Source organism: Pteropus vampyrus, unplaced genomic scaffold, assembly GCF_000151845.1.
Source record: "Pteropus vampyrus isolate Shadow unplaced genomic scaffold, Pvam_2.0 Scaffold263, whole genome shotgun sequence".
In the NCBI taxonomy this organism is placed as follows: Eukaryota; Metazoa; Chordata; class Mammalia; order Chiroptera; family Pteropodidae; genus Pteropus; species Pteropus vampyrus.
Window position 1 is genome coordinate 410,508 of NW_011889044.1, and position 26,230 is coordinate 436,737.

At 39.8% G+C, this 26,230-nt stretch overlaps 1 protein-coding gene and 2 pseudogenes across 2 annotated transcripts in view; 1 reads left to right on the forward strand and 2 right to left on the reverse strand.

The window, feature by feature from the left end:
• Positions 1-26,230, reverse strand: part of SPATA5 (spermatogenesis associated 5) — a 212,450-nt gene that overhangs the window by 139,744 nt on the left and 46,476 nt on the right. For both annotated transcript variants that reach the window (XM_023520433.1, XM_023520432.1), the window contains exons 10-12: positions 23,865-24,074; positions 10,639-10,692; positions 8,886-8,965 (exon numbers count right to left, since the gene is read on the reverse strand). In XM_023520433.1, coding sequence (XP_023376201.1) covers positions 8,886-8,965; positions 10,639-10,692; positions 23,865-24,074 — 344 coding nt within the window. The remainder of the gene's footprint in view (positions 1-8,885; positions 8,966-10,638; positions 10,693-23,864; positions 24,075-26,230) is intronic.
• LOC111729496 lies at positions 12,133-12,251 on the reverse strand (annotated as a pseudogene).
• LOC111729498 lies at positions 18,052-18,169 on the forward strand (annotated as a pseudogene).

Here is a 26,230-nt window from a genome sequence, read left to right on the forward strand (position 1 = left end):
GGCGGCAGGGGGCTTTTGTTTATCACAGCTGAAAGGAAACAATTTTCAGGCTTATCACTATGTGACTGATTATGCTGTCAATATGTGATATTCAGCATGAACCTAACAGTAAATATGTTAACAGTAAAAAGCTATTTTAGATGAACAAGATATCCTGTAAAAGCAGACGGACACACACAGTGAGTTATCTTGCCTGCGTCCGAGAGCTGTGTAAGCTGCCTTGCTCTGCGCAACTGCGGCTTTGTATAAACTGTTAACAGAGAGAATGACATCCATGTATTTTTCCTTTTTTTTTTGGATTTCCAGTAAAAAATCCAAGCTAACATAGGCAATTATCATTATATTTGTGTAGCTTTGACTCAAACACAGTGTAAAGAAACAAGTGATACTTAAACTCACAGTTCAATGTACACTCTGCCAAAAGCAGGTTCTTCCACAACCCTGGACTCCCCCCGCACAGTTAGCACAAACATAACCGATCCAACGAAAGAAAGGAGGAAAATTAAGACATGTCAGTTCAGATTTATTTTCTGACAACAAGCTGTTTAAAAATTGAAGCAGAGTAAATGCTTCTAACACGTATCATTTTCCTAGTGCCATAGATCTAGAAATGGTGGTATAGAAAATTAAAATTCCATAGTAATTTTAATAAATTATACGATCTGCAGTTTTTAAAATCATTCCAGTAAAACTCTGATTAGTAGTAATTGGGAAGACTGCTTTGAACTTGATAAAGAGCTCTGATATGCGATAAGCTTGGGTTCAAATGCCAACTTTACCACTCACTTCTGTGTGTGTGTAATCTTAACCTGAGGTTTAGTTTTCTCAACTAAATCATGGGAAGGCATATCGTCTTCAAAATTAAAATGTATAAAGGATCTAGCACAATACTTAGCTCAAAGAAAATGCCAACAGACAGCAGTTATAAGCATTATTATTATTATTATAACTGGCTTAATGAGGATATCTATAACCTCTTAAAGTTACCTTAACGAAGTGGTATCTGGCACATAAACGTTTACTGGAATAAAGCTTGAACATCACACAGGGTGGACAATTTTCGGAAGCCTGGATCGCAGAGGTTAGGAGACAAACCCAGATTCATCCCGCCAGTGGCATCCCTACTTAGCCTTACTTACAACATGGCAGAAAGTATCAAGCTTCCTTAAATTCTGCCACGAAAAACACCGACATGACACAGATAAGCTCTGCTCCTCTAAAGAAACCCTTCCTAACCATAGGTGTGCCCCAAACAATGTGCCTTCTCAATAAACTACTAAGACACTTTGTTTCTACAAGATGGATTAGGGGGCAATTGATATACATTGGTAATTATCTTTTAACCTTAAGTATATATGAGCTGTTCAAATGTAGTAAGTAATAATAGGTTGGCTTCTCAGAGTCAAGAAATTATTTACCTTAGTTAAAACTTTCAGATAAGGATATTTTTATACTTCTCAAATATTTTCGTATTTTAAAAATGTGGGTTTTTAAAATGGAAAACCTTCTAAAACAGGTAAAACAGAACACTTTTCATGAAGATCCTGTGAGGCTGTGTGTTCAGATGCGGAAATGCTGGGCTCAAGTAAGGACTAATCACAGGACATCTCTACTGCTTTGCTTTCTTGGATCTATGCCAAAAGAAGTTCTCTTCATGCTTTTCTACGCTCTGTTCTGCGTCTTCTCCGTGAACGACGCTCTCTCTTTCCGTGGATGGCAGGGAGGTGGCTGCTGAGCCGTGGCTACGAGACACAGGCTCCGGCAGCCAGGCCGTGGGCGCCCACCCACCCGAGCAAAGACTCGGCGAGGTGCCCCTGCAACAAGACCAGAGCCGCCGCGTGGCCTTCTGGGCGGAGGGGAAAACGGTGACCTTCCCACAGAAGGCACCGGTGAAGCCGGGCAGCAATGAGCTCCCCCAGCGCTCCCGCAGCGACCTGAACAGGATGCTCTTCACTGCCGCTGCCAGCTACAGCAGAAGGATGACCCATCGTTTCTGCACCCTTAGCACAGCTGACGGTCTGCGGAGCCAGACCCACTTTCAGAGTGAGTGTGGACAAAAGCTGATTCGATGCCTACCGCTTGTGACTCTTTGACATTTTAAAATGCACTCTAGAAAAAAATCTAAAAATTTCAATTGGGTACATGGGATGGCCATAATCTAGAACTTTTTTGAAAAAGCATTGCTAAGCACTTCCTTCATTCTTTTTGGAGCTCTCTGACAGGTGACTATATCCATTCCAAAGCTTACCAATGCTGCTTTATAATGAAGATGATGATGCTTCTATGAAAATGCAGGTCACAACATTCTGAAACATGAGCTTAATTAAAAAAAACAAACAACTGATTAACAAATGACATTAAAACGTGGTGATATCAGACTCCGATAACAATCGGATGAGTGAACCTAACCTCTAGCTTCCCTGAACCTTCTTCATTCCTTTATTCAAAATATAAACGTCTCGGTGCTTCTTCGCTAGGCACGGTGCCGGCCAGCTGAGATAAAGAGGATTTCATAATTATTGACATGCATGAATGAAGGGGTCGAATTAAATAATACATATACAGGTCCCTCTAGCTTTAAAACTCTATGATTCTGTGATGGTATCATGCAGCATCTAAGTTATTTAATTCATTATTTTTAAGAAAAATATTCTTATTCAGAAACAGATTGACACCTCCTTTCTAAACAGAAAGAGGAACTTGTACTTGTCCAATTTGCTATCAGTTGTAGGAGGAAATGGCGGCTGTAAATCACAGGGGAGATCGGGTGAAGGGAATTCTTTGGATTCCCATTACCCATGCTGCCTTGCCCCTCATGTCCACAGATCACTGAGATCTAGCTGGAGAACAGCGCAGTGAAAATGTTTTATGGGCTGAGAAATATTTTTGGCTGAATTTCAAAGCTGCAGTAGGAAACAAAAACCATAAAACTGACATCCTAGGAAATCAAAACCAACTCCCAGAAAAAGTTTAAAAACAAATGTGTAATCACTAACATAATGAAATGATTTTATAAAATTTTATTATCTGCTAGAGATAAGCAACATGACAATGGGAAAAAAATATTCAACTGTAGAAAACATTGATGCTAGATTTTCCTGAAACATTAATTCTTTTTTCCCTTAAGAGGTCAAGCCCCTTTTCCAAATAATTCCTATTCAAAAGTTATATGGTGCCATGGACGGAAGGGACATTATATCTTAAAACGGGTCTGTAAACTGTAGCCACAGACCAAATCGGGCCAGCCAAATGTATTTTTATTTGATGACATACTTGCTATGGCTGGTTTTGTACTTAAAGCAGCAGAAACGAACAGTTTCATTAAAGACTGTGTGGCCCCAAACACCGCAAATATGTACTACCTGGCTTGTTACAGAAAATGTGCCCACCCCTATCTTAAAGAAATCTCACTGCCAGGATGGAAATTAGTACACTGATTTTATTTTTCAATACTAAATATTTCACGAAAATGATATATTCATTTCCTTTACAACTCCTCCAATAAAATAAAATACCCCATCAACCCTTCATGTGATTTCTAAATTACAGACTAACATCTCATGTATCCAATTTAAATTTTTTTCTGGTACACATTTTAAAACGTCATAAATTGTTTCAAGCGGCAGGGATCTGAATTTGTGTCTTAAAACCTATTGCCCACACCCTCGTCATTAATACTCAGGCTTGAGAGAGACCAAAAGGCCAGCCAAGCGAACGCCGCTCCTGGGCCCGCCCGGCCCGGAACGTTTCTCGCGGTGCACGTGAAACCCAAGCTAACTTTCACTTTAAAGGGAAGACAGCTACAGTAAGAGTGACTCCCAGTTCCTACCGGAACGCTGCAACAGGCCCGCTCTCCCAGGAAAGTCAGGCCTTTGATCCACATGCACAAAACACAAAGTATTCATAGCATCCTGCTATACGTTACGAAATCATTAAAATGAAAGACCTGCTACCCACTTTCCATTTCTCCTTTTGCTGTTTTCCACAGCATTTCTGTTTAACATCAAAAGTCTACCAGTGTGAAAACTATCTCTGAGGTGGTTGAGTATAAATTAGGAAAAACTGCATACCAGGAAATAGGCATTGAATTTTTAGCACCTTGAAACATCAATTTACAAAAAAATAGCGGTCAAAAGTATTTAATAAGTGGTTATTATTAGTTTCTTAAACATCAAATTTTCTTTCAATGATTAAGAGAATTTTTTACCCCGACATGAACACACCTTTTCTATCCCAAACCTTGATGGTGTAAGAGGCGGTTCAAGCAGCACTAAATCAGAAGACAGGATCCAGTCCTGCTGAGGACACGAAGGAGCTCTGTGCCCCTTCTCAGATTCTAGGGGCTTCTGTTCCTTTCGAAGAATAAAAACTTGCACTAGATGACTTTTAAAAATTTTTCCAGCTATAAAATTTTATGATTTTATGAAATTTTAAAAACCACCATAAAAATTCCATTAAAACAATTTATGACCCTCCTTGAAAAGTGTCATTTAGAGAAATGACACCTACAAAAATTTCTTCTACAGTGCTTAGTGTTAGGAATTCACGGAATTTACCTGAAATCTCTGAATATGCTGCAAGAGGCTACTCCCTTTCCTGATGGTTATTTTAAAACTCAGAGCCCGTTTCAGAATGCTGCTAAGCCTGGAATCCTCATTTTTAATAAAAGCTGGCTCAGAGCGTCTTAAGTGTTTTCCCCAACCACTTCAAATGCAAACGAATTCTGACTATCAAGTGCAGAAACAGCCAAACAAGGCAGAAATTATTAAAATCACAGATACTCCAGTGCCACAGACGGTATCACTCAGCTTTTAACTTAGCACTTAAACTTTTTTGTTTCCCATGTATTTAATCATCTTTTCTATATTCTAATCATGAACCAATATTGCAAATGTTTTTTATACAATAGCATTAGTTTTATAAAAAAGAGACTACCTTCTCTTTCTCGTCAATAACAATACTTTCTTCCATTTCCAAAATACGAACTTTTTTCATATTTAAAATTTTTGAAATCGGGAAGTCTCTTGGAGCTGGTGATTTCTCAGCATCATTTAATAGTTTAAAGCTGCATTTTTCTTCAGTAACAATACGTGAAATGATGACATGTCTTTTAACTGATGGCATGTTAGATTGATGAAATGTCATGGTGCCTGTCACCTGTAGAGTACTTTTTTTAATTTCCCAAATACTTCAGTTTCCTCCGCTAGACTATAAACTCTGTTGGGGCAGGATTCATTTCTATCTCGAGTACTATATCTCTATCTATATGAAAATTATTACTATAAGAATACCTATGCAGAAATGATAAGAAACACAAGTTTTTTTATGTGATTACGAAATGCCAGGTACTATGTGAAGCACTTTACAAGTATTTAATTCCGACAACCTAGAATTTGTTCCTATTATTACTGCCATTTTGCAAATGAAGAAAAAGGCTTAGAGGAGACGAGGAAATTTCTCTAGGTCCTGTTCACTGTTTTATTCATTCACGAATGAAAGAATGCTTGCAAAGGAGTCGTACCACAGCCCCGCTGGACAGACAGGGCCCGTACCAATGTAAGCCACAGCGGAGAACGCATACTAAATGCGGGCTTGAACAAGGTTAGCGAGTTAACGACTTAGACCTGGAATCCGCAGTGTGGTAGTTGGGCCAACAGGTGGCTCAGAGTATCTACTCTGGAGGCGAAACACCCAAATTCAAATCCCCATTCTTCTACTAGTGATCCATGACCTGCGTAAGATATTTATGTGCCCAGTGCCTAAGATGTCCCCCTGTAAAAGGGAGACGAGACTGGGACCTACCCCTCCTTGGGCTGTTGTGACTGATGATCAGAAGTTAATATGGCAAAAGGCCGTAAATGGTGAGGGATGTCCAAACAATCCGAACCACCTTATTTGGAAGTTAATCCAAGTAAATCAGATGGGCCTCTCCAGTTAGTGACTGTAAGTTCCAGACATACATTCCCAGTTCCAAATCTCTTCTAATTCTGCTTGAGGTGTGGTGCCACCAGGCCATCAGCGTCGGCTGACAGAATGATTCAGGATCCATGACAGGCTGGTGTGTTCGGGGCAGAGGAAGCGGCTCTAGGCATCTCCAGCTTGGTCAGGGGCCACTGCCTGAGTCAGGAGGTTGGGCCACGACAATACAGTACACCTTCCCACCATAGGGCTGCTGTCCAGGACAGGGTCGACTGATGATTACTGCCCAGCCTCTCCCCTCCCCACTGTGAACCTTGAAATAGGTAACATTTAAGCTCGCCAGGAGGAGGAGTGGCGTACAGGAGCCAACTGCTCTACTTAGCATTAATGCGGAGGCCTTCCTGCCAGCTTTTTCCTTACCTATAACGCACTTAAAGCAGTTTCTAGGACATAAGAAGCACTGCATGAGTGTTACCTAATGTAACACCCATGTATAATTCAGCCCGGTATAATTCAGGTCCCTTCTCCACTGCTGTGCCTTACCTCCTCCATTAGCTAGTGTCCAAAGAGATAGGCTAATGTGACAGATTTTCAATTTTCCCAAATGTTATAGAGCTCATCGAAGCACTTTGCAAAGGTAATCTTACATTTCCTTCAACTCGCAATAAGAAATAAGATTAAAAAAAAAAAATCTTATTCAGAACACCCATGATTTAAATGGGCAGATTAAGAGAAGTAAATAGGCTTATTTTTTCAAGTTTCAAAGAAATTTAAATGCAGCAGGGAGGAGAAAATAGTGTTGTAATCAGACGCTTTTATAAGCATGAAAAAAATCTCCTTATCTGAAAGCACAAGTATTTCTAAAGCTAAGCAAACAGTATGTCTCTGTTCTATTTACACGGTGCCACCTACAATCCTCCGTTTCATGGCTAATTTGAGGAACTTCAAATAATCAAAATGACTGATTTAACATGCACAGGACAGTAAGGACTAGTATAATCATAATTCTCTGCTTGACTTGTTAGACATCTTAAGTTTGGAATTTAAAACTCGGTAAGAAGAAACTGTCTTCTAATGCACTGTCATTTTTGGACTTGTCACATGGTTCTGATCTGAATGTTACTGCAGAAAACAGATAACTGAACAAATGAAAGCACTGATATTCTATAGCCTAATATTACATAGCCTCCTAGTTTCTGGGATTTTTAGATTTTTCTATGTTTTTCCGTGTTTTCTATTTAACAGTGCATAAAACTGGTTCAGTATCTTGGGAATTTTATACTTTTCGTATCCATCAATAACTCTTTTCCTCAATTTCTAGAAATTATGTTTGATGTAAACAGCTGAAGAACAAAAATATACATGTGTGGGTTTTATTTGTTTTAGTTTTCAGGTAAGAGCACTCTAATTGGATAAAACAATGCTGGCTCATCACACAATTAGGGAAAAAAAAACCTGAAAATACAATATCACTCTAAGAGACTCTCATGGCTATAAAAACGAACTATGGAAGACTTAGTGGAGCTGAAGTACAACCAAAACTGTACTTTGAACCTTTAGCATTACCTTTGCTCACCGGTCTCATTTTTGCTTTCTGAAATGTCAACTAACTTGACCATAACTTTTCTGTACAAAGGAAACTGACTGCACAGAGTTTATTTGTACTTGAGTTGAGCGAGCACCAGGGCGGTGGGAGGGAGGTGCACTATACAGGCTCCGGTGGAGACGTGAGGGGAAGGAAGCGATGCTGCTGGCCATTAGCATCTCTAACACATTTGCAGACACCTACTGAGCCAATTTGCCAGCAAAAACAGGATATTTCCACCAAGTGCTTTGTCTGGTTTCTCACACCATTTTATTTCAAAAGCATTTTATGAGAACTCTTACATAGTCTACCTCCCATCTGGTTTATATTTAACAAAGTATCCGACCCTGTTCCTTTTTAGCTCTAAAAGCAGATGTCCCTGATGTCACATAAATGTGGCAGGTCACACTACTTCAGCCAACTTCTCTGGCTTCCTTTTCTTCTCTTGTAGTGAATGTGAACATGAGCTATTAGTAACCTTTTATGCCATCTCACTTCAAAAGTAATAAAAGGGCCCAAATACTTCAACCTATAAAATAAAAAGGCTGGCAGGTATTTAGAGGCTGTGGAGCGGGTGGGGTGGGGAGCAGGGCAGGCTCCCTCTCAAGATTCCGAGTGACAGCTTACACCCTCCTGCGAGGAGGTGGCCCCATCCGGGGAGGAGGAGTGCACCGGGGACTCGGGGACTCACATGGAGCCGGCACTGCAATGACCATCCACAAACTTCTGTAACCAACACCCGCCTCAGGAAGCTGTGCGCCAAGCACACAAGTTCACCTTCTCCAACAGGAAATGCTTATAGGACACAGTCCTTAAGGGACCTCTAAACATTTGTAGAGGAAAAAAACCATACTTGTAAACAGTTCTTATATATATATATATCTGAAATGACACAATTGTCTTTATTGCCTGAGAGTCAGGATCAAAACTATCAATACTAATTTTTATTCTACTGTACCTAATTATATTTTAGAAAACATGATTTAATCCAGAGAATACTAAATTATGTATACATCTTTTATTATAACTGGGTTCTACTTTATCATACAAGTATTCTTAACTGAGCTTTGTTTACAGTTTTAATCAAGTATTTATAACAACTCAAATTATGATAGTGCCAGGGATCTCTATAGATAATAAACTATAAAAATTAACTCAAATGCCCTTAAAAGATGTCGGGTTTTTTAAAACTGTATACTAAAGTATTGTAAAGTGATAACATAAACTAATTTAATGGGTATAAGAGAAAAAAACGACGTGAATTGAAAAATGTTTTCTGTCAGGCCAAATGTATTAATAAATAAAATGTGTATGAGAAATGCTATTTATTCTATACTGTAACTGTTAATATTTAACAGCCATCCTATTAAGTATTGCTTACCTGCCCCTTTCAACCGCTAAGGCATCCAGTTCATCAAAGAAAATGATGGAAGGAGCAACCGCTCTCGCTTTCCGGAAGACCTGGCGGAAAGAGCGCCATGTTAACTAAAGACCGGCAAACTCCAAAAACTCTGTAGTTGGTTTCGGTTTGAAAAGTGTCTTTAGAGCTAAATCCATTATGTACAAGTCAATGAGCCCAAGCATTTTGTACACGACCTATACCAGATGTTCGCACACTTTCTAACGATGTAAAGGCATCTTCTTCTACGGTGCTTACTTGCAAACAGAGACAAGACAACCCCACATGTTCACAGAGGTGTGCAGGAGGCAATCTGGTTACATAATCAGACATCTCAGCTAAAACCCCAGCTCCACCACTCAGTAGCTGTGTGTCTTTCAGCTTTACTTGTCTAAACTTCAATTTCCCTATCTATCAAATGGAAATAATGATACATGCCAACCCGTGAAGATTATTTTAAGAACTGAACTTAAAAAGCATTTAACACAATGCTTAAAACATAGTAAGAGCTCAGTAAATGACAGCTATTATGAACTATCATAAATACATGTTTAAAAGAAAAATGATAAATATATAATCAACCACAGCTTAGCATATAAAATACCCATAAACTCAAAGCCACCCGCCTGCTCATTTCTCTGAAGAATGTAAGGGAACGTAAGTTGATGTAGAGCCAGGACGAGACAGATGGCCAAAATTTGGAAGAGCACAGGCTAGTCAGACCAGACGTCACTCAGACTATCAACATCAGAGACTGGCCAGAGAGCCTGGGGGTGACACACGGAAATGGGCTGGAAGAAGTCCGCATAGGCACAAAGAAAGCCAAACGTGCATTACTTGTAGCCACGGCCCCCGTCTTCTTGTCACACATATCATGACCATAAAAATATAAAACTGTTACCAAAACATTAATATTAATACACATCACCTTTTTCACATTTTAATCAATAATGGTGCTGTCATCGGCTAATGTTTTATACGACGACCATTATCCACGTTTAAAAAAAAAAAAAAAAAAGACAAAAAGTAACCAAACTTTTTCTCAGATGGAAAAGCATTGTAATCTCTAATACTCAGGTATTTCACCACTGGAGACCATCCACTCCACGCCGTCTGCACCCCCTTCCTGCCCTTGCTGAGATTCGCAGAGGACATACGCTGCCTGTGTGAGGCAGGACAACCTCCACTCAGGAAAAGCCGTGATGTGTAGCCAGAGTGCCATGGTTACCTGACTCCAGTGCAGCTTCCGCAGTGTGGAGGGGCCTATGGATCAGGCACAGGTTTTAATACTTAGGAGCGAGGCGGGAATGCACTGGGTAAGTCACCAGGCAAAGGTAAAATAAGTAAAATGAAGAGAGTACAGGGGAATTTTCCTGTACTAAGCTCATTTAATTTCAAGGACTGCCTAGTTTAAAGGGTTTAAAGCTCATTCGGAAATCATGCATTCTTTATAAGTACACACATACCCTTTTTTAAATGAAATGCTGGCATTTGTTTTAAAAAAATCTTTATTTGGTAAAACCAGAGGCTGGTAATACTATGATTTAAAAAATAAAGTATTACAGATGATCAAAACTACATTTTTAAATAATAAACTAATATTGGCCTAAAGAAAAAAGCAGACCACTGGAATGTAGATCTGGAAATTTCGAAAGCCGTAACCCCCCAAAAAAACGGCCCCAGGCCGAGGACAGCGCTTCTCCCGCGGGGCTCCGCTTCAGGCACAGCCTCTTACCTCTCTCACTGCTCTTTCGGACTCGCCCACGTATTTGTTCATTAATTCAGGTCCCTGCATGAAAAGAGAACAACTGCTCAGTTCTTCACAAATACATGTGGTTGTAAAATAAACAGAAGTCCGTCTTTCATTAAATTAGTGCCTTTAGCATGCCTCTTTTCACTAAGTGCTATTTGTGCATCAAAAATTAAAGACATTCTATGTTCCAAAACCTATACTTCAATACAAAGGAAAGGCGGTGATTATGATGTTTCGGTCTTCATCTGTCACCCACGCACCCACATTTTTACTATACATCAGGCACCGTGCTAGGCGCCGAAGATGGGCCAGTCTAATCTAGAAGACCGGAGAAGGTAACATCCATGTGTCCCCAGGCTGAACCAGGGGCTGGTTCTGAGTGGGTCCACTTGTCAGTTTGTGATGAAGTCCACTAGATCAATAGCCCCTTCTGACGAGAAGTAAGACCTCAGGGCTATTCCATGACTCTGCGACAAATCCTGAAAACGGAATGGGAACCCTGGAATCTGTGACATGACCTCACAGTGTTTCCCTGAGCACTGCGAGGACACGTGCTGCCCTCAGGCCCTCTGCCGTCACCTGACATGGCCAGGGAACACTGATGGTCTGCACCTATAGGGCCACACGCGCTCTTCTCAGCCGCAATCCTGGCCAGAGGCAATCACTCTCCTAAGGCAGTCTGAGGAGCACCAGTCAGAGTGTCACACTGTGACAATGACCCTTGTCACCCTCCTGAGTGTCTCCTCACTCAGCCTGTGTCTGGATCTCCCTTAGATATCCGCCGCTCAGCACTTCATCCAGTTGATGGAAAACCTCTTTTCCTTTCTTGTGTACCAAAGATGAAAGGTGTGGACTTCTTGTAATAAAATTCTATCAATTTTTAGTAAGCAGCAATCGACAGGAGAATCCCTATAAATGTGGTTGGTTTCCCAGTGATATGCTGCATATCGCTGATGCAAAAATATACATTTTTTGACATTTAACACCTCTGAATTTTAACATTTCTCTTTGCTAAATATCAAAAATGTCACATACTGTGTGAAAACCACTAGGCTTTATTTTTTTTTTACTGCACACCTACCTACTTTCTCACATTACACAGTCATCACATCACAGTAAGTTACGGGGTACTTTTTTAAAAACCTGCTTCTATGAACCACAGCTGTTCCCTTCAGCTACTGACACACAGTTAGTCCTACAGTGCTGCCGTCCTTCTCATCTGTGAATGTTCTCTCCCTAGACTCGCTGTTTTCAGCATCCGGCTTCTCTTGTCACCCTTCCCCACACGATTCAGAATCCAACAGATGTGCATATATGTGTATGTGCATGTAGACACGCACACATACACAAACACACATACACGCACAAATACCTTATTTGTTTTTATTTTTCTTTTTTAGGCGAGGCAACACTTGGTTGACCTCACAGATTGCAAGGACCTTGTCAGCTTACAATCCCCTTATTTTTTATTTCTTACGCCTACAGCATCTGGTCTTCCTAAGTGACCTCCCATCCAAGTACTAACCAGGCTCGACCCTGCTTAGCTTCTGAAATCAGACGGGATTGGGCACGTTCAGGGTAGCATGGCTGTAGACCACAAATACCTTATTTTGAACAAGATTCATGTTCTATCCCATGAAAACCATGGGCCCAGACATTAGGAGACATAATTAGAGACTGGCTCAAGTATTTCCTTAATAATCTATATCAATTTAAAAAAAAAACTGACTGACTGAAGCACATGGGCACGCCCTAGCAGAATGTCAACTAATGCCACAAATTAAAATGGGCCACAGATATTTAGCTTCGGGTAAGACACCATTTTACGAAGATAATTACCATACAGAATGGCAAGTTCTAGGATCGAGACAGGCGACAGGTGCCACTGGGACACGGGAAGGGACTCTTAGACGCCAGGATGCTCCTAGACAAAGTAACATTTTAGGTGAGACCTCAGTTGATTTATTCTGTTCCCTCAAAAATATGAAATACATCAGGACCTGGGAAGAAATCAAAAAGGTCTCTGATGAACCAAGATAGAGGTGCTGTACGCACTTTAATTGTAAAATGCTCTTAAGGTCTTTATTCAGAGGTCACTGACTTTTCAATTATGCACACACCTAAGGAACTTGAGAAGAACTAAGAATTTAGTCCAGGTGCGGGGAGAATGCGACAATCAGTAAGGCCCATAAGGTGGAGGCCAGGAGCGCGTCAAAAACGAGCTTCCATTTTACCCTGTAGGCATCAGGTTTGTCTCAGGGGAGTTAACTGATAACAGGAGTTTTATGCAAAGATGGCTGTAGCCACAATATAAAGGATGACTTGAAAGAACATATGAGACCAGAAATAGACTAGTTATCAAACTCTTAAAATAGGAAAGGTGAGAAATGATGAGGATTCAGGTCAAACAATGGGATGAAAATGAAAAGATAGTCCCATAAACGATTTAAAAAGAGAAAATCAACTTAATTTGTTTGCTGCGAGTAGTGAGATACGAAAATGAGAGAGAGTAAGAGGGGCAGAATAACTCAAATTCTACTCAGGTCATGAAGGCAAAAAAAGATGCCCAATACAGTCAGTGTAGCAAGTCTCAGAAATATACAGTTCATTCAAAGTATTTCATCGCAAAAGATTAAAATTTAAAAATATGTAATCACAAACGTAGGTGCTAACATTTATTGAACATTTACCATGTGCCATGAACTGTCCCAAGGACTTCACATGTCTTAGTTCAGCTCTGTAAGATGTCAAAGTGCAGAATTACTATGATGATTTTCAATCCGTCAGCAAATTAAAGAGCCACACAAAATCAAAAGCAGGGAAGATTACAAACATCCAATGCTTTCATCTTTTTGCTGACATACAGAGGCACTGACTGAACCATTCATTTTCTTTCATTAAATGAATATTTATTAAGTGCCTGCAATGAGTTTGTGGTTTTATAGGAGAAATTAAACATATTCTTAAAAATATAGTGAAGAGAAAAATCACAACTATACAGAGAATGTCACAAAGAGAAGCAAAAATAAAACAAAGATTCCTTCCAATAAAAGAATCGAGGAATAATTCTGAACAGCAATGAGATCACACCTGTGTTAGGTCACTCAGAACGAGTGCATCAGTACGGTGATATTACTTTCCTGGGCATCACTCAACCGCCACTGCAGTAACTGACGCGCGTGGCTGCAGAGCGGGGAGGGACAGCATAGGCAGCTGTGCTGACCCCAGGAGTGCAGGCTGCTCTGGGGAGGATAAAGGCAGAATAATTCCAGAGTTCTAGAGAAAGCACGAGGTTAGACAGGAGGGAGCTAATAAATCAGAACAGAAAACTAGAAACTACCAGAAAGACAATGGTCAGGTGTAACAGAATGCAGAAAGGACATTGCTGAAATAATGAGTTTTACCACCAGAAAAGGTAACGAGAAGGCTAAATCAAAACAAGCTGCAGGCTAGATTTGGCCCCAAGGCTGTAGAGCGGGCCCTTGAATATCATCATTTCGTTCAATGTCATTTCATATAGCGTTGATGAGATGTCATAGGAACTGAACTCGTTTCTATCAATTAGCTTGTGGTAAACTGTTTCATTATACATTGTTTCACTTAAAGTCCCAGAGTCGACCCATGATGTCGAGTGAGGACTTAGTTTGCTGACCCCAATCTAGATTAATTTCATACAATATGAAAAAGTTCATTTCTGCCAACAGGATTTAAAAATCATCAAAAATATCAATGACACGATTGCTGCCTAAAAAACCTGGACTTCAAAAATTTAAAAAAATTGATCAAAACATTAAGGAAAAAAATTAATTGACACTTTAAAAAGCAATTTCAAATATCTGGTAACATTGAAGATGCTCGTGCCCAATGACAAAAACTTCTACTTCTGGGTAGCTACAGCCCAGAGATGCTCTTGTACATACACGCACGCAAGGAGACAGGTGCGAGAGTATTACTGAGGCCCTGTTACAACAACAAAAATTAAACCTGGAAAAATGCTCATTTTCACAGTCCTGCCCTGCAGTGCAGAACAAGGTCTGCCCATTCACAAGGCATAATATAAAATCAAGTAAACCAAGCATATGCTGGTCGTTTATATATGATAAATGACACTGTTACCCAAGGGGACTGTGGACAGAGTTCGGAAAGTGAACAATAAAACAAGAACGAGGGCCCACGCAATAAAGCAAGCTTTAGATAATTAGGAGAAAGGGCTTTTGTTGTGGGGGAGTTTGTTGGGGAGGGGGGACAGTGAGGAACAGGTAAGAAATGTTTATGCAGAATTTTATTCAGTTTAGGGTGGCTAATTAGGCAAGAGTGGCCTGATAACAATCAGAAAGGAAACTGCTGGTGACCCTGTTGTTCTTATTGTAATTACTATTATGCCAACTCTGTATTACTGTCATTGTTCTTATAGCAGCTCTCCATAAAAGTCAAGGGCGTGACATAAACTAGTAATCCAGGGAAGACATCTCCTTAAGCAGCCAGCATATTCAGTGCATTTATACTGCTTTCTAATTACCGGCTTTCCAGAAGGAAAGCAGAGAATCTAGAGAAATGATTACTGCTCTCCACAGATAGTGGTTCTAAAACAGACGACTTGAATATCAGTATGGGGAAGGACAGGATTATGATATTGTCTTCTCAGAGATTATGATTATAATTGATTATGATTATGATTATAATCTCTGAGAAGACAATATCAATACAACTAATAACAAAAAGATTTTATGTTTTAAATATGTGATGTAGGCAAATAGACTTGATATTTTGTTGAAAATGTGAAAATATGGCATACAGCCTCAATCAGTGAAGGATCGTTCCACTAATACATAGAGGTGGGTTATAGGAGACCTGGGGATAAGAAACAATGCTTTCTCCAAAAACAAAACAGAAAAGAAAAAAAAAAACACCAACAGATTTGAAAATCTAACCTAAGAATTTCGCCGAGAAGAAAACCTAGACTGGAATAACGGAAGTGTGACCAACAAGCCGGAGCTGTAGTAACGAAGGACCACAGGCCCCAAAGGACGTGTGGTTCTGTACAGAACTGCGAGCTGGAAGTACCGCCTGGGATACAGGCCTGCGAAATGCAGCCCCGGAAGCTACGCAATGTTACACGGGTCCAGAATTCTACAAGAAGTCAAGGCAACATCATCATCACCAAGCAAGGTTATTTGCAGTCTGAAGTTAAAATTGCCAAAAATCACTGAATTCTGGTACGAAAATTTGCAAAAGATTAAATTCCAATTCAATGACATACACTACATTCTAGTCTAACACTAGCACAAAAGTTAAGGGATGCTAGGCTGTGCTGCTAAATATTTTTGTTCCGTTTGAAGTCAAATATATATCTAATTCTTAAAAATAGAAGAAAGCAGCCATCAGAATCAGTTAATTCTATAAAATCTTGCGAAAGACGTGATATCTATTATCCCCTTTACTGCTTACAACAGATACTCTTATTATCATAACTTTGCAGAAAAAAAGTTGAAATGAAAAAAGATTAATTTGCACAGTCATTTGGCTTACTAAATGGCAGAACTGGTCTCTTGACAGTTCATTACACCTGACAACGAAAGGAAATGCCCCAAATGTTAGCCACGAGCAGGCACAGAGGCAAAGCAGTGGGTTGGACAGTAAGCACCGTGCGAGCCACTCACAGACTGTCAGTGGACCGGCTGCAGGAGGCGTTCGGGCTCACCCGCATCCCTCAGAACCCGAGGGCAACAACGACCCAAGAAGCTGAGTGAAATGCCAGCATCCCGGGAAGGTTAAACGGCAGAAATAATGCTAAGAATGCAGGGTTTTGGTTCCCAGATCACCAGATTTTCTAAAAACTATGATGTCCTCTGTTTTCCCCAAGTCCCTGGGCAAACCAAAAAAGGAAACATTTCCTTAAGATTTTATACAGTGCCGCAATTCAAATCCAAAGTATGGTGGGGACATATTGAGTGGCATGGGCAAAGTCTAATTCTCAATAACTAGCTGCTAGCATGGGTTAGTCTGAAAGTAAGAATTTCGCTGATATTCATTTTAAACGAGACTATTTATATCTAAGGGCTGGGTACGTATAGCAGACTATGCGAGTGCCAAATTTACTCGTAAGTTCTTAAACTCTTTAAAACAGTAATACATAGTATAGATTAGGTCGATGAGACTAGGTAAGGGCATTTCTTTTCCCACCGTACTCACCGAGTGACTGCAGTATGCAGTCCCGCCACATTTCACCTGCCTGGAGAACACGTGCTGCACTGATAAGGGCGAGCAAGGAAAACTACCGAAAGGAAGTTCAGCTCCAAAAATTGGCTGAGTTGGGGGTAGCGTGATTTTTAATGTTCCCAAGGCTGAGATCGAGTGTTTGAATTTACAAAACAACAAAAATAACAGAAATACATGTAAAAATATTCACCCAGCCTCTCCATCTCACGAGAACTAAACCTGACTTATCTTTTACTGTTTCGTTATTTTATACCATATCCATCACAAATTCAAGGATAATATTTACACCTCATGCTCTTGCAATTTTGCCCCTTTAATTACTACTGGGTTTTTTTCCAGTCTTCCCAAGGGCTTTTTAAAAGTGTCTGACACCTGCCTGTTGCTTTTGGCTATTACAATTCAAATCAAGTTTTTATAAGTTCTAAAATGTCTAGGGAAGGCAAGTTAACCCAAGTGTTAACTATGGTTAAATGTTATGGAATATGCTCATAAAAACCCAAACTCACATGAGATAGAATTACATATGTGTAATGTGAGTAAAGGATCTTGAAAGTTAATAAAAAGAACAGCACCGGCACACACAGAAGGCGATTTTGGGAAAGCACTTCAAAAGAGTCTGCAAACAGGCATTAAGGACTAGGCAAGAAATGCCTCCGGCAAGTAAAAACCCTAAAAAGCAAGAGGGCTGGCAGGGAACGGAAGAGAATTCAAGCTGTTCCTCCCCACAAGTATAATACAAACCTTCCCACAAGTCATTCACTCAGAAAAAAAGACATTTCTTCCGAACCGACAGCGTGGGCACCATGCTGACTACGACTAGGCTGGCGCTAAAGTGTACGCGTACACAGCTCACGAAGAGCCCTCAGTATGTTATCGGGGACCACTCTCGTCACTCGATCTCCTTTACCGACCACCTCACAGAATCTTAAACACTGGCTCTCAACTTCCATACTTTCTTCTCTAGAAATGACCATTCTCTCGAGCTACAAATCCATATTAACAAAAGCCTTTTGGGCCTAGCTGCCATACTGTTCTAGGGCATTTCAAACTCCACACACCTAAATCTCAGTGTAGTATCTGCTCTCCCACCTCCAACCAGCTTCTCCTCCTCACCTTCTAACACTTCCCAGAATTAAGGTATTTCTCCCTACCAGTCACTGAAAGTAAAAATTTTAGGTCTATGGCCATGCTACCCTGAACAGGCCCGATCCCGTCTGACTCGGAAGCTAAGCAGGGTTGGGCCTGGTTAGTACTTGAATGGGAGACCACCTAGGAAGACCAGGTGCTGTAGGCGTAAAAAATAAGGGATTGTAAGCTGACAAGGTCCTTGCAATCTATGAGGTCAATCAAGGGTTGCCTTACCTAAAAATAAAGAAAAAGATTCTCAATGTTACGCATTTCATTATATCATGTGTTTAATCATGTGTCTCTCTCTAAATTATGAGGAGCCCATCAAATGCATCTTTGCTTACCAGGTGCAGTGCCTGACACACAGAGGGCTTAATAGATAATTGTGAGTTATTTTTGCAATTGTAAAACATTTACAAATGTTTTTTAAAGTGTTACAGACAGAAAATTATAATATTTAATTCAACTCTAATTAGGTTCTATTAAAGAGATTTAAGGAAAAAAAATAATCTCAGCTGGAATCATTAATACAAATTAAACCGACCCGATAAAAAAATCTTCTCTATTAAATAAACTTCCTTGAAGTCTAAGAGTGTTCTTCTCTCTCTAGAGCTCTGTAGGTCTTCTCAGCTTCCAAATGCTAACGGTTCTGTTATCAGAGTTTATATTACTGTCATTTTTGCTTTTAGCCAAATATTACAGAATATTTTCATGTCAAGACATCTTTTTTATACAGCAAGCCCAACTCAAAAAAGAATGTATTAACACGCAATTTTAATGTAAGATGCGTCAACTTTAACATGTCAGTTGGTACAGTGTACAAATAATGCCAACTTTAAATAAATCCAATCTAACTCTTACATAACTTTGTGATACTGACAATGGCACATGACTATGCTACTTGTCCTAAGAATAATAGATTACTATTAGTTATCATCTAATAGCCATTCAAACAGTGATACGACAAAGTATAAGTCTTTGTTTAGTATTGATGCAAATAACTGCCAATTTAAATGTATGGGGCACATAAGACAACGTTATTTAGAAAAGGCGAGGAAACTCTTACAGTTAAAAAATAAAAACCCTAAAGGAAATTAAAAGAAACTCCAAAGGTCTCAAACTCTAGATGAGCCCACGTGGCAATGAAGAGTTAAGGTCCACAAAAGGCATGAAGCTCGACACAGTTCCTGGTGAGACTGTAAATTAGAAGCTGTACCCAAGGTGGAAGAAAAAATAACCAAAACCCTAAAAGAAAGTATTCTTTGTAAAGTTGGGGTTTGGGTCCGGGGCCAGAACCAACACACACGCGTATAAGCTTCAGCTGAGAATGGCTGTGACGCGGACAAGCTGAAGGCAGCCCCAGATCCGGGCTCCCCAGCCAGCCTCCCTTGGGGCTGTTCTCGGTAACGTGCCACGATTGCCATGAACAGGAGGGTGAAGAAGAGGAAAGATGGTCTCTTCCGAGGTCTCCTCCAACGTGCTCGCCCCGGGAGTCTGCGACCTCCCCCGGGCCTCCTCCCTCCCTGCGTCCCACTCACCCTGGACTGTGCAGCGCACAACTGAGCTGGCCTCTCTAACTTCAGTGACAATCACTGAATGTCTGCAATGTGCCTGGGACTGGGATACTGACTTTAAAACTTTTATTTAATAGACTCTTTGGGGTAAAAGCTTAAGATTTACAGAAGAACGGAACAGACAGTACAAAAAGTTCCCATGTACCCGCCCCTGCCTCCCACCGCACGCTGTTTCCCGTATTATTAATATCACATATCAGCGTGGCACATTCGATACAATTAATAAACCGATACGGATGCGTTATTATTAACTAAACTCCAGAGTTTATTCAGGTTTCCTTACTTTTTACCCTAATGTCCTTTTGCTGTTCCGGGATCTCGTCCAAGAAACCCGAACACTGTATTTAGCTGTCATGTCTCCTTGGGTCCCTCCTGGCTGTGAGTTTCTCAGACGTTCCTTGTTTTTGATGACCTCGACAGTTTCAGGAGTACTGCTTCAGGTATTTTATAGATTGTCTTTCAATTCGGGCTTGCCTGATATTTTTCTCAGGTTAGACACAAATGATGAGTATTTGAGGGGAAGACGACAGAGGTGCCACTCCTGTCACATCCTAAAGGACAATCACCGTGACTAACTGTGGAAGCTGTTAACCTCATCAACCGTTTGCTGGGTTTCTCCCGCGTAAGCAGCTCCTCCCCTCCCGTCTCCACAAGGAACTCATCTGACCGCAGCCATAACTACACACAGCCCGCACCCAGGGAGAGGAGTAGTTCTGCCCTCCGAAGCTTTTTCACTAACCTTTTTAACATCATCCCCTCAAAAAGCCTATACAGGTGAAAAAAACTGAGACTAAGAGAACTTGTTTAAGGTCACAGAGCTCAAATGTCCTAGGGTTAGGAATCAAACCAAAGCCATCGGAACCTTCGCTTAGAGCCCCTGTCATTGAAACACACTCAATCTCAAGGGCACAAGTCATACACTAATAGGTAAATTTCAAGCTCCACATTAATCAACCACTAGTCTTTTCCCACGCACTTCTATTTCATTCTTTAGGTTCCTGTTTCTTTAGCAGTGATTACGCTTTCTTATTAACTCAACTGACTTCCACTCCAAAGCCATGGTATTTTTCTGTTTTCTCCGTCCTAGTGAAACAAAATTATTTTTAAACTGGGTCCCAGAGACATCTATCTTTCCACTTCCCTGAACCTGCCTGAAGTACCTCCTCCAGTAACTTGGGTGTAATTAATGAAAAAAAGCACAGGACACTAATTAAAAAAAAAAAAAAGAAAGAAGTAAAATGAAGATCATGTAATACAAGTAGTTCAGAGCTCAGGCTCTAGAGTCAAAGTCCTGAGATGAAATTTCAGTTCTATCACCACCGCTGTGACCCTGCAAAAGTCACTTCATTTTCTTAAGCATCACTATCCTTATTTATAACCCAAGAAACCAACCTTAAAGCATTCGGGATATAAAAGAGGTTATCTATGCAGTTTTCCATGCATATCTGCAAAATGAAGGCTCTATGATTTATAGCCTAACCTACATAATTTTAAAACCAAAAGCTTAAAGATGAATTTGGAGCTTACCAAGTTCAGATTATCTTGTACCTTTGATAACAGAATGATAGGGGCTCTAGTTCAATTAAGAAGAGTAATTACTTTAAATTGTGTACTGCTTTAAAGAAAATACAGGTTTCCCCAAAAATGGGATGCAGTTTGTACAATTCTTCCTTGAGACAGGTATCAAAAAAAAGTCCCCCCAAAGTCAAGGATACACAAGCCATTACACTCCTGTACTTACCAAGACAGCTAATAACGGACTTGCTGAAAATCCCTGTCAGAGGCCCAACCACCCTTCTTTCAGAATCAGTAACAGTTGTTCATAAAGTACAGCAGCCCAGTCTACTGGGGTAATTAATCTACCATAGCACTCCAGACAAAAGCAAGAGAGAAGCAGAGAGGAAATTTCAACTGGAAAATATTTTGACGTAATTGACCCAGATGACAAACTAAACTTAAGCGTATGTCAAGTGCTACAGTCTGCACAAAAACACACACAGATGCCAAAGGATACTGAGAGCCCACGCAAGCCAAGGTGAAGTTATAACTCTAAGTAGACTGTATTTCTTTTAATCACTGTTTAGAAAAGATGCACAGAGGAAGCTAACGAGATTCTTCATAAACTCAAAGAAAGAAATGTTTAAAGTTTTTCAAGACTTCATCTTGGGAATGAAAGGTAATTACCCGTGAGAAGTGCGAGAGAGGAGGATCTCCTTTCAATATATCTAAAATACTTGTGTGTCCTAACAGGCTAGAAAATTCCTGTGTCTCTCTACTTCTTTCTGACCACTTTCAAAATATGTAAGACTTTATTTCAAAAAGCTCAAACTTAGAAAACAAACATATGTGTTGGGACCAAAAGGCAACTTTTTCTTCACAGAAAGATAAAACTAGAAAGAATATGAATTTCCCATTTCTTTGACTTCATCTCCTCCTACGTAAGCTAAATGGCAAAGCTACTTTAAGTCTTCTCGCAAGCATTAATCAGACTAAGATGAAAGGACCGATGAAAATGCAAAGAAAAGCAAATTATTTTTTCATGTTCCCAGCTTTTGAAAAAATTTAAACACAGGAAAGTTGGAAGAATAGTAAAATGAACACCCATTGTTCATTAAGAAAATCCTCCACCCGAATTCAAAAATACTGCGAAACTACACTAAATTTTACACTAAAAAAAAAAAAAAACCACATTAAATAAAAATTAGTAAGAGACATAATAATCTCTAAGCAAGTATAAACTCAATGTAAGAAAATTTCTTAACATCACTTTTGTGTGCATGACCTAAAAGAGTTGAAAACTTAATTAAAAACTCAAATAAGTTAACACATGGTTGGTTATTTTACATGAGCAGTGTCCAAGATAAACCTTTCAAAGAGTCTTTTTTAAAAAATCATTTTCTCACAGCGAAAAGACAAAAGTGAAACTTTCTAAAGTTATAAAGGTTTCATATTCAAAATGGTAATAAATATATTTCTAAGTAATCCGAGGACAGGCCAGAAAGCAGTCCTGGTAGCATCTGGAACTACTGTCTTAGATCACAAAAGAGCAAGGTGCTAGGTTGTAGGAAAATATATGTGCTCTTCCCTGAGATCCAAATGTGAATGACTGCGAGCTAAGTCCTTATGAAAGACAGTTCAGACTTCCGGTAGACAGAAGAAATTCAAAGACTCTCATATGCAATTGTGGAGTTACACAATGAGGTAGCACAGAAAAATGGGGTAAAAAGAGTGAAAAATACCAGTAAAATAGCCATGTTACCACGCAGCAAAGAGAGATCAAGATGTCTCTGGAAATTTCCAAATTGTTCCATTACTCCAATCTTTAAAACTGTGGTTGTGATTCAACATAACTGATCATAGCAAGCATGCCCCCCCTCCCAAAATCTTTACTATCCAACATCTCCCACAAGATAATCAAAAATGCACAAACAGAAGTGACTGAAGACACTGATGCCTAAAAAGTAAACATCTAATACCACTCCACGAACATTTTAAGTAAAAAATTGCCTCTGTTCTGAAATGTTTTATGCTTTCAAACTGCCAAGGATTTCAATGCTCTAAGATAGAAAATGTATTTTGTTAGTAAAAAAAAAAAGTCTGTGGTAATGTCAAAACAGATAGATAATTGCATCTGAAATGATTTTGATATTTAACATATTTAAATCTATATTTTTGTAGTAAAGTCCACAGAAATGGATTTAAGGTTTTATGTATGTGAACTTAGTAACTAGACATATAATCATGTTCCATAAAAATAACAAAATTAATATCTGGTCCTAAGGTAAATAAATGTAAAACTACATATCAATTAAGATTATCCCAAGTAATAAGGCAGGGTAGTGGACAAATAAAATCTGTGTGCTTCAGGATATAAACAATTGTACATATATTCTCTGGCTGAAAAAGAGTTTTTAAGGAATTTGGTTTTACTATAAAGTATCTGATTTCTTTGAAAGTTCTATGTATGTAAATACTAAATTCACAATCATATTTATAATTAAGTCTTGGTTAAGCAAAAGGGATGAGAACAATTTAAAAACATAGACTCTAAAGAAGACTGGTTTCTGTCAAGAAACTAAAGAAAGCAGTCTTTTACTCTCCACCCCGACTTGCTGATGACACACACTAAGTCACCTCTTGCTCATCTCTGCATTTCCTTTCACCAACAACCTCAAACAAAAATCAGCTTCTGCATAAGATGATTTTCACGGTCCCCTGAGTGCAGGAATCAGAGACCAGGTGCCCAGGGCGCTGAAAGGGAGGAGCAGTTGAAACGTGACACCGTACCTTTATGGCTAGGAAATTCAGCCCGCTCTCTGTGGCGAGAGCCTTGGCGATCATGGTTTTCGAGCAGCCAGGAGGCCCGTACAGAAGAACTCCTTTGGGTGGCTGAACACCCATTCGAGTGAAAGATTCGGGATGTTTCAAGGGCCATTCCACAGCCTGTTTCAATTTCAGTTTGATATTTTCCAGGCCTCCTATATCTGACCAGGATACCTGCAAAACAGAACATTTTCAAAATGTAAGTTTGCTCGGACAGAGGACTTAAAAAAAAAAAAAAAAATCCACAAACGAAGTGCAAGAGAGAGAGCAGAACCATTTATGAAATCAAGAAGATCCTAAAGAGAAATTCTGACAACATTAAGAAGTAAATTAAGAGTATATAAAATGTGAGCTACGTATCACAGAAATACTAAAAAAGACTAAGGAAATGTGTCTGCTTGCAAGTCTCATATAAATAATTGTTTAAATGACTGAAAGCACTGTTAAGTCTGCCTTCTGTTCTAGGTGGCTTTAAAAATTAGGTTTCACCTGTCCAAAAATGGTTTGAATCAGCGATCCAGATATATAGATCTCATCTATATATCTCATTTCTCATATTTCTTTTTTAGCAAAATTACTTCCAAATATATTTCTGTACGTCCTTATGTAACATATCTTTTCTGTCTTTGGCATACTAATGAAGTATCCTCAAAATTCTGTTCCTTTTCCTCAACTAAGAAATACCCCCAAAAGATAGTTCTGATTACTTAACAAATACACATTAGGAACTGCGCACCAGATAATGTGCATAAGAAAGCAGAATGAGACATAAGTACAGACTTTAAAGAACAGCCGCGAGTGACAGGCACATATCACTCAGGACAATGGATCACCACAGGATACTTACTAAGCACAGTGAGGAAGAAACAGAGGGGGCCTTCCAGGGTCCCCAGGAACGGAAGGTCCTGCCAGCCGCAAGGCAGCCCCTGACCCGTGGAGGAGATCCAGAAACGTGAAAACAGGGAAAGAGTCAAGCAGAGGCCAAAATAATCACAGGAGGCTCAGAAGGAAGAATAAAGAGGATGAGAAGAAAAAAGATCTGAGAGAAATAAAAGAAGAAAAGCTGAAGCCACCTCGGGGAAGACTCTGAAGATTAGAGGAAGAAGTTCAAGAATCTCTTTGTTCACAGCAAGAAGTCATGGAAGGTTTAAAACTAGAAAGTGATACGACCTGACCATGCCTCAGGAAGGCTTCTCGGGCAAGGCTCACTAGAGAGGAGAGCGCGGGGAGACCAGTTAAGGAGATATCACAAACATCCTTATAAATAAAAACGTGACCTTGAACTAGGGTGACCACATGCTGATGGTGAAAACACACCAGAGAGATTCTGCAGGCCTCCAGGTGAGGGTTTGAGGGTAGCGGGGGGAGAATTTTGTTGTTTTTGTCCACAGAACCAGAAGAATGCTATTTTATCAACCATAATCCCACGATTAATTTAGTTTTTTCCTAAACTGCTTTCTTGGGACTTATTTTAAGAAGTACGATTACTGGATTAAAAGGCATGGCATTTTTAGGTCTCTTGCGCTTAATGCCAGTTTGCAATCCCAACCTCTTCATCTAGTTTAATGCCGTGAGTGAGATGTATATGTTTCCCTGAGGCATCATCAGCTTTGTGTTTTATTTGACCTTTCTTTTTTTCTGATTTCACCAATTAACAAAATTAAAATTAAACTGGAGATCCGTGTAAATGAGCGTATGGCCCTAAGAAACATCCAGGTATCATCAACAGGTCAAAGTGATGTTTGCCACAGAAGGCGACTATTATTGGTAAAACCAGCTTGAGGGCAGACGTGCAGCAGAGCCGTCCACCCTGATGGGTAGTTCCTGTTTGTGTTCTCTGGTCTCTGAACTGTTCTTTGTCCTTTTATTCTGTAATTTAATTTTGAAATGTTTCAAACATATATAAAAGTTGAATGATCAGTACAGTAGGAACATATATACTCTTTGCCAAAATTCACCCGTTTTTAACATTTGCCACATTGGCTTTCCTGTGTGCTCCTGCTCCTCTCTACACACGCACACGGAGTTCAGACACAAAAACACACACTTTACCAATTTTTAAACTCTCAGTTGAAACTTTTTAAAGTAGACTGCAGATAGGACACACTTCTAAATATTTTAGCATACCTCTCAAAAATAAACAATCCGGAAAGAGGGTTTTAAGGAGGTAGAAAGATCAGAAAGTATAGAAAATTAAGAAGAAACGGCAGTGGATTTGGCAACAAGGTCACTTAGTAAAGTGGCTCACTTAGACCAGTTTTGTTTGTGCGCCTGTCAGCAGTGGGACACACACACACACACACACACGCACACACGCTTTTCTCAGAGGT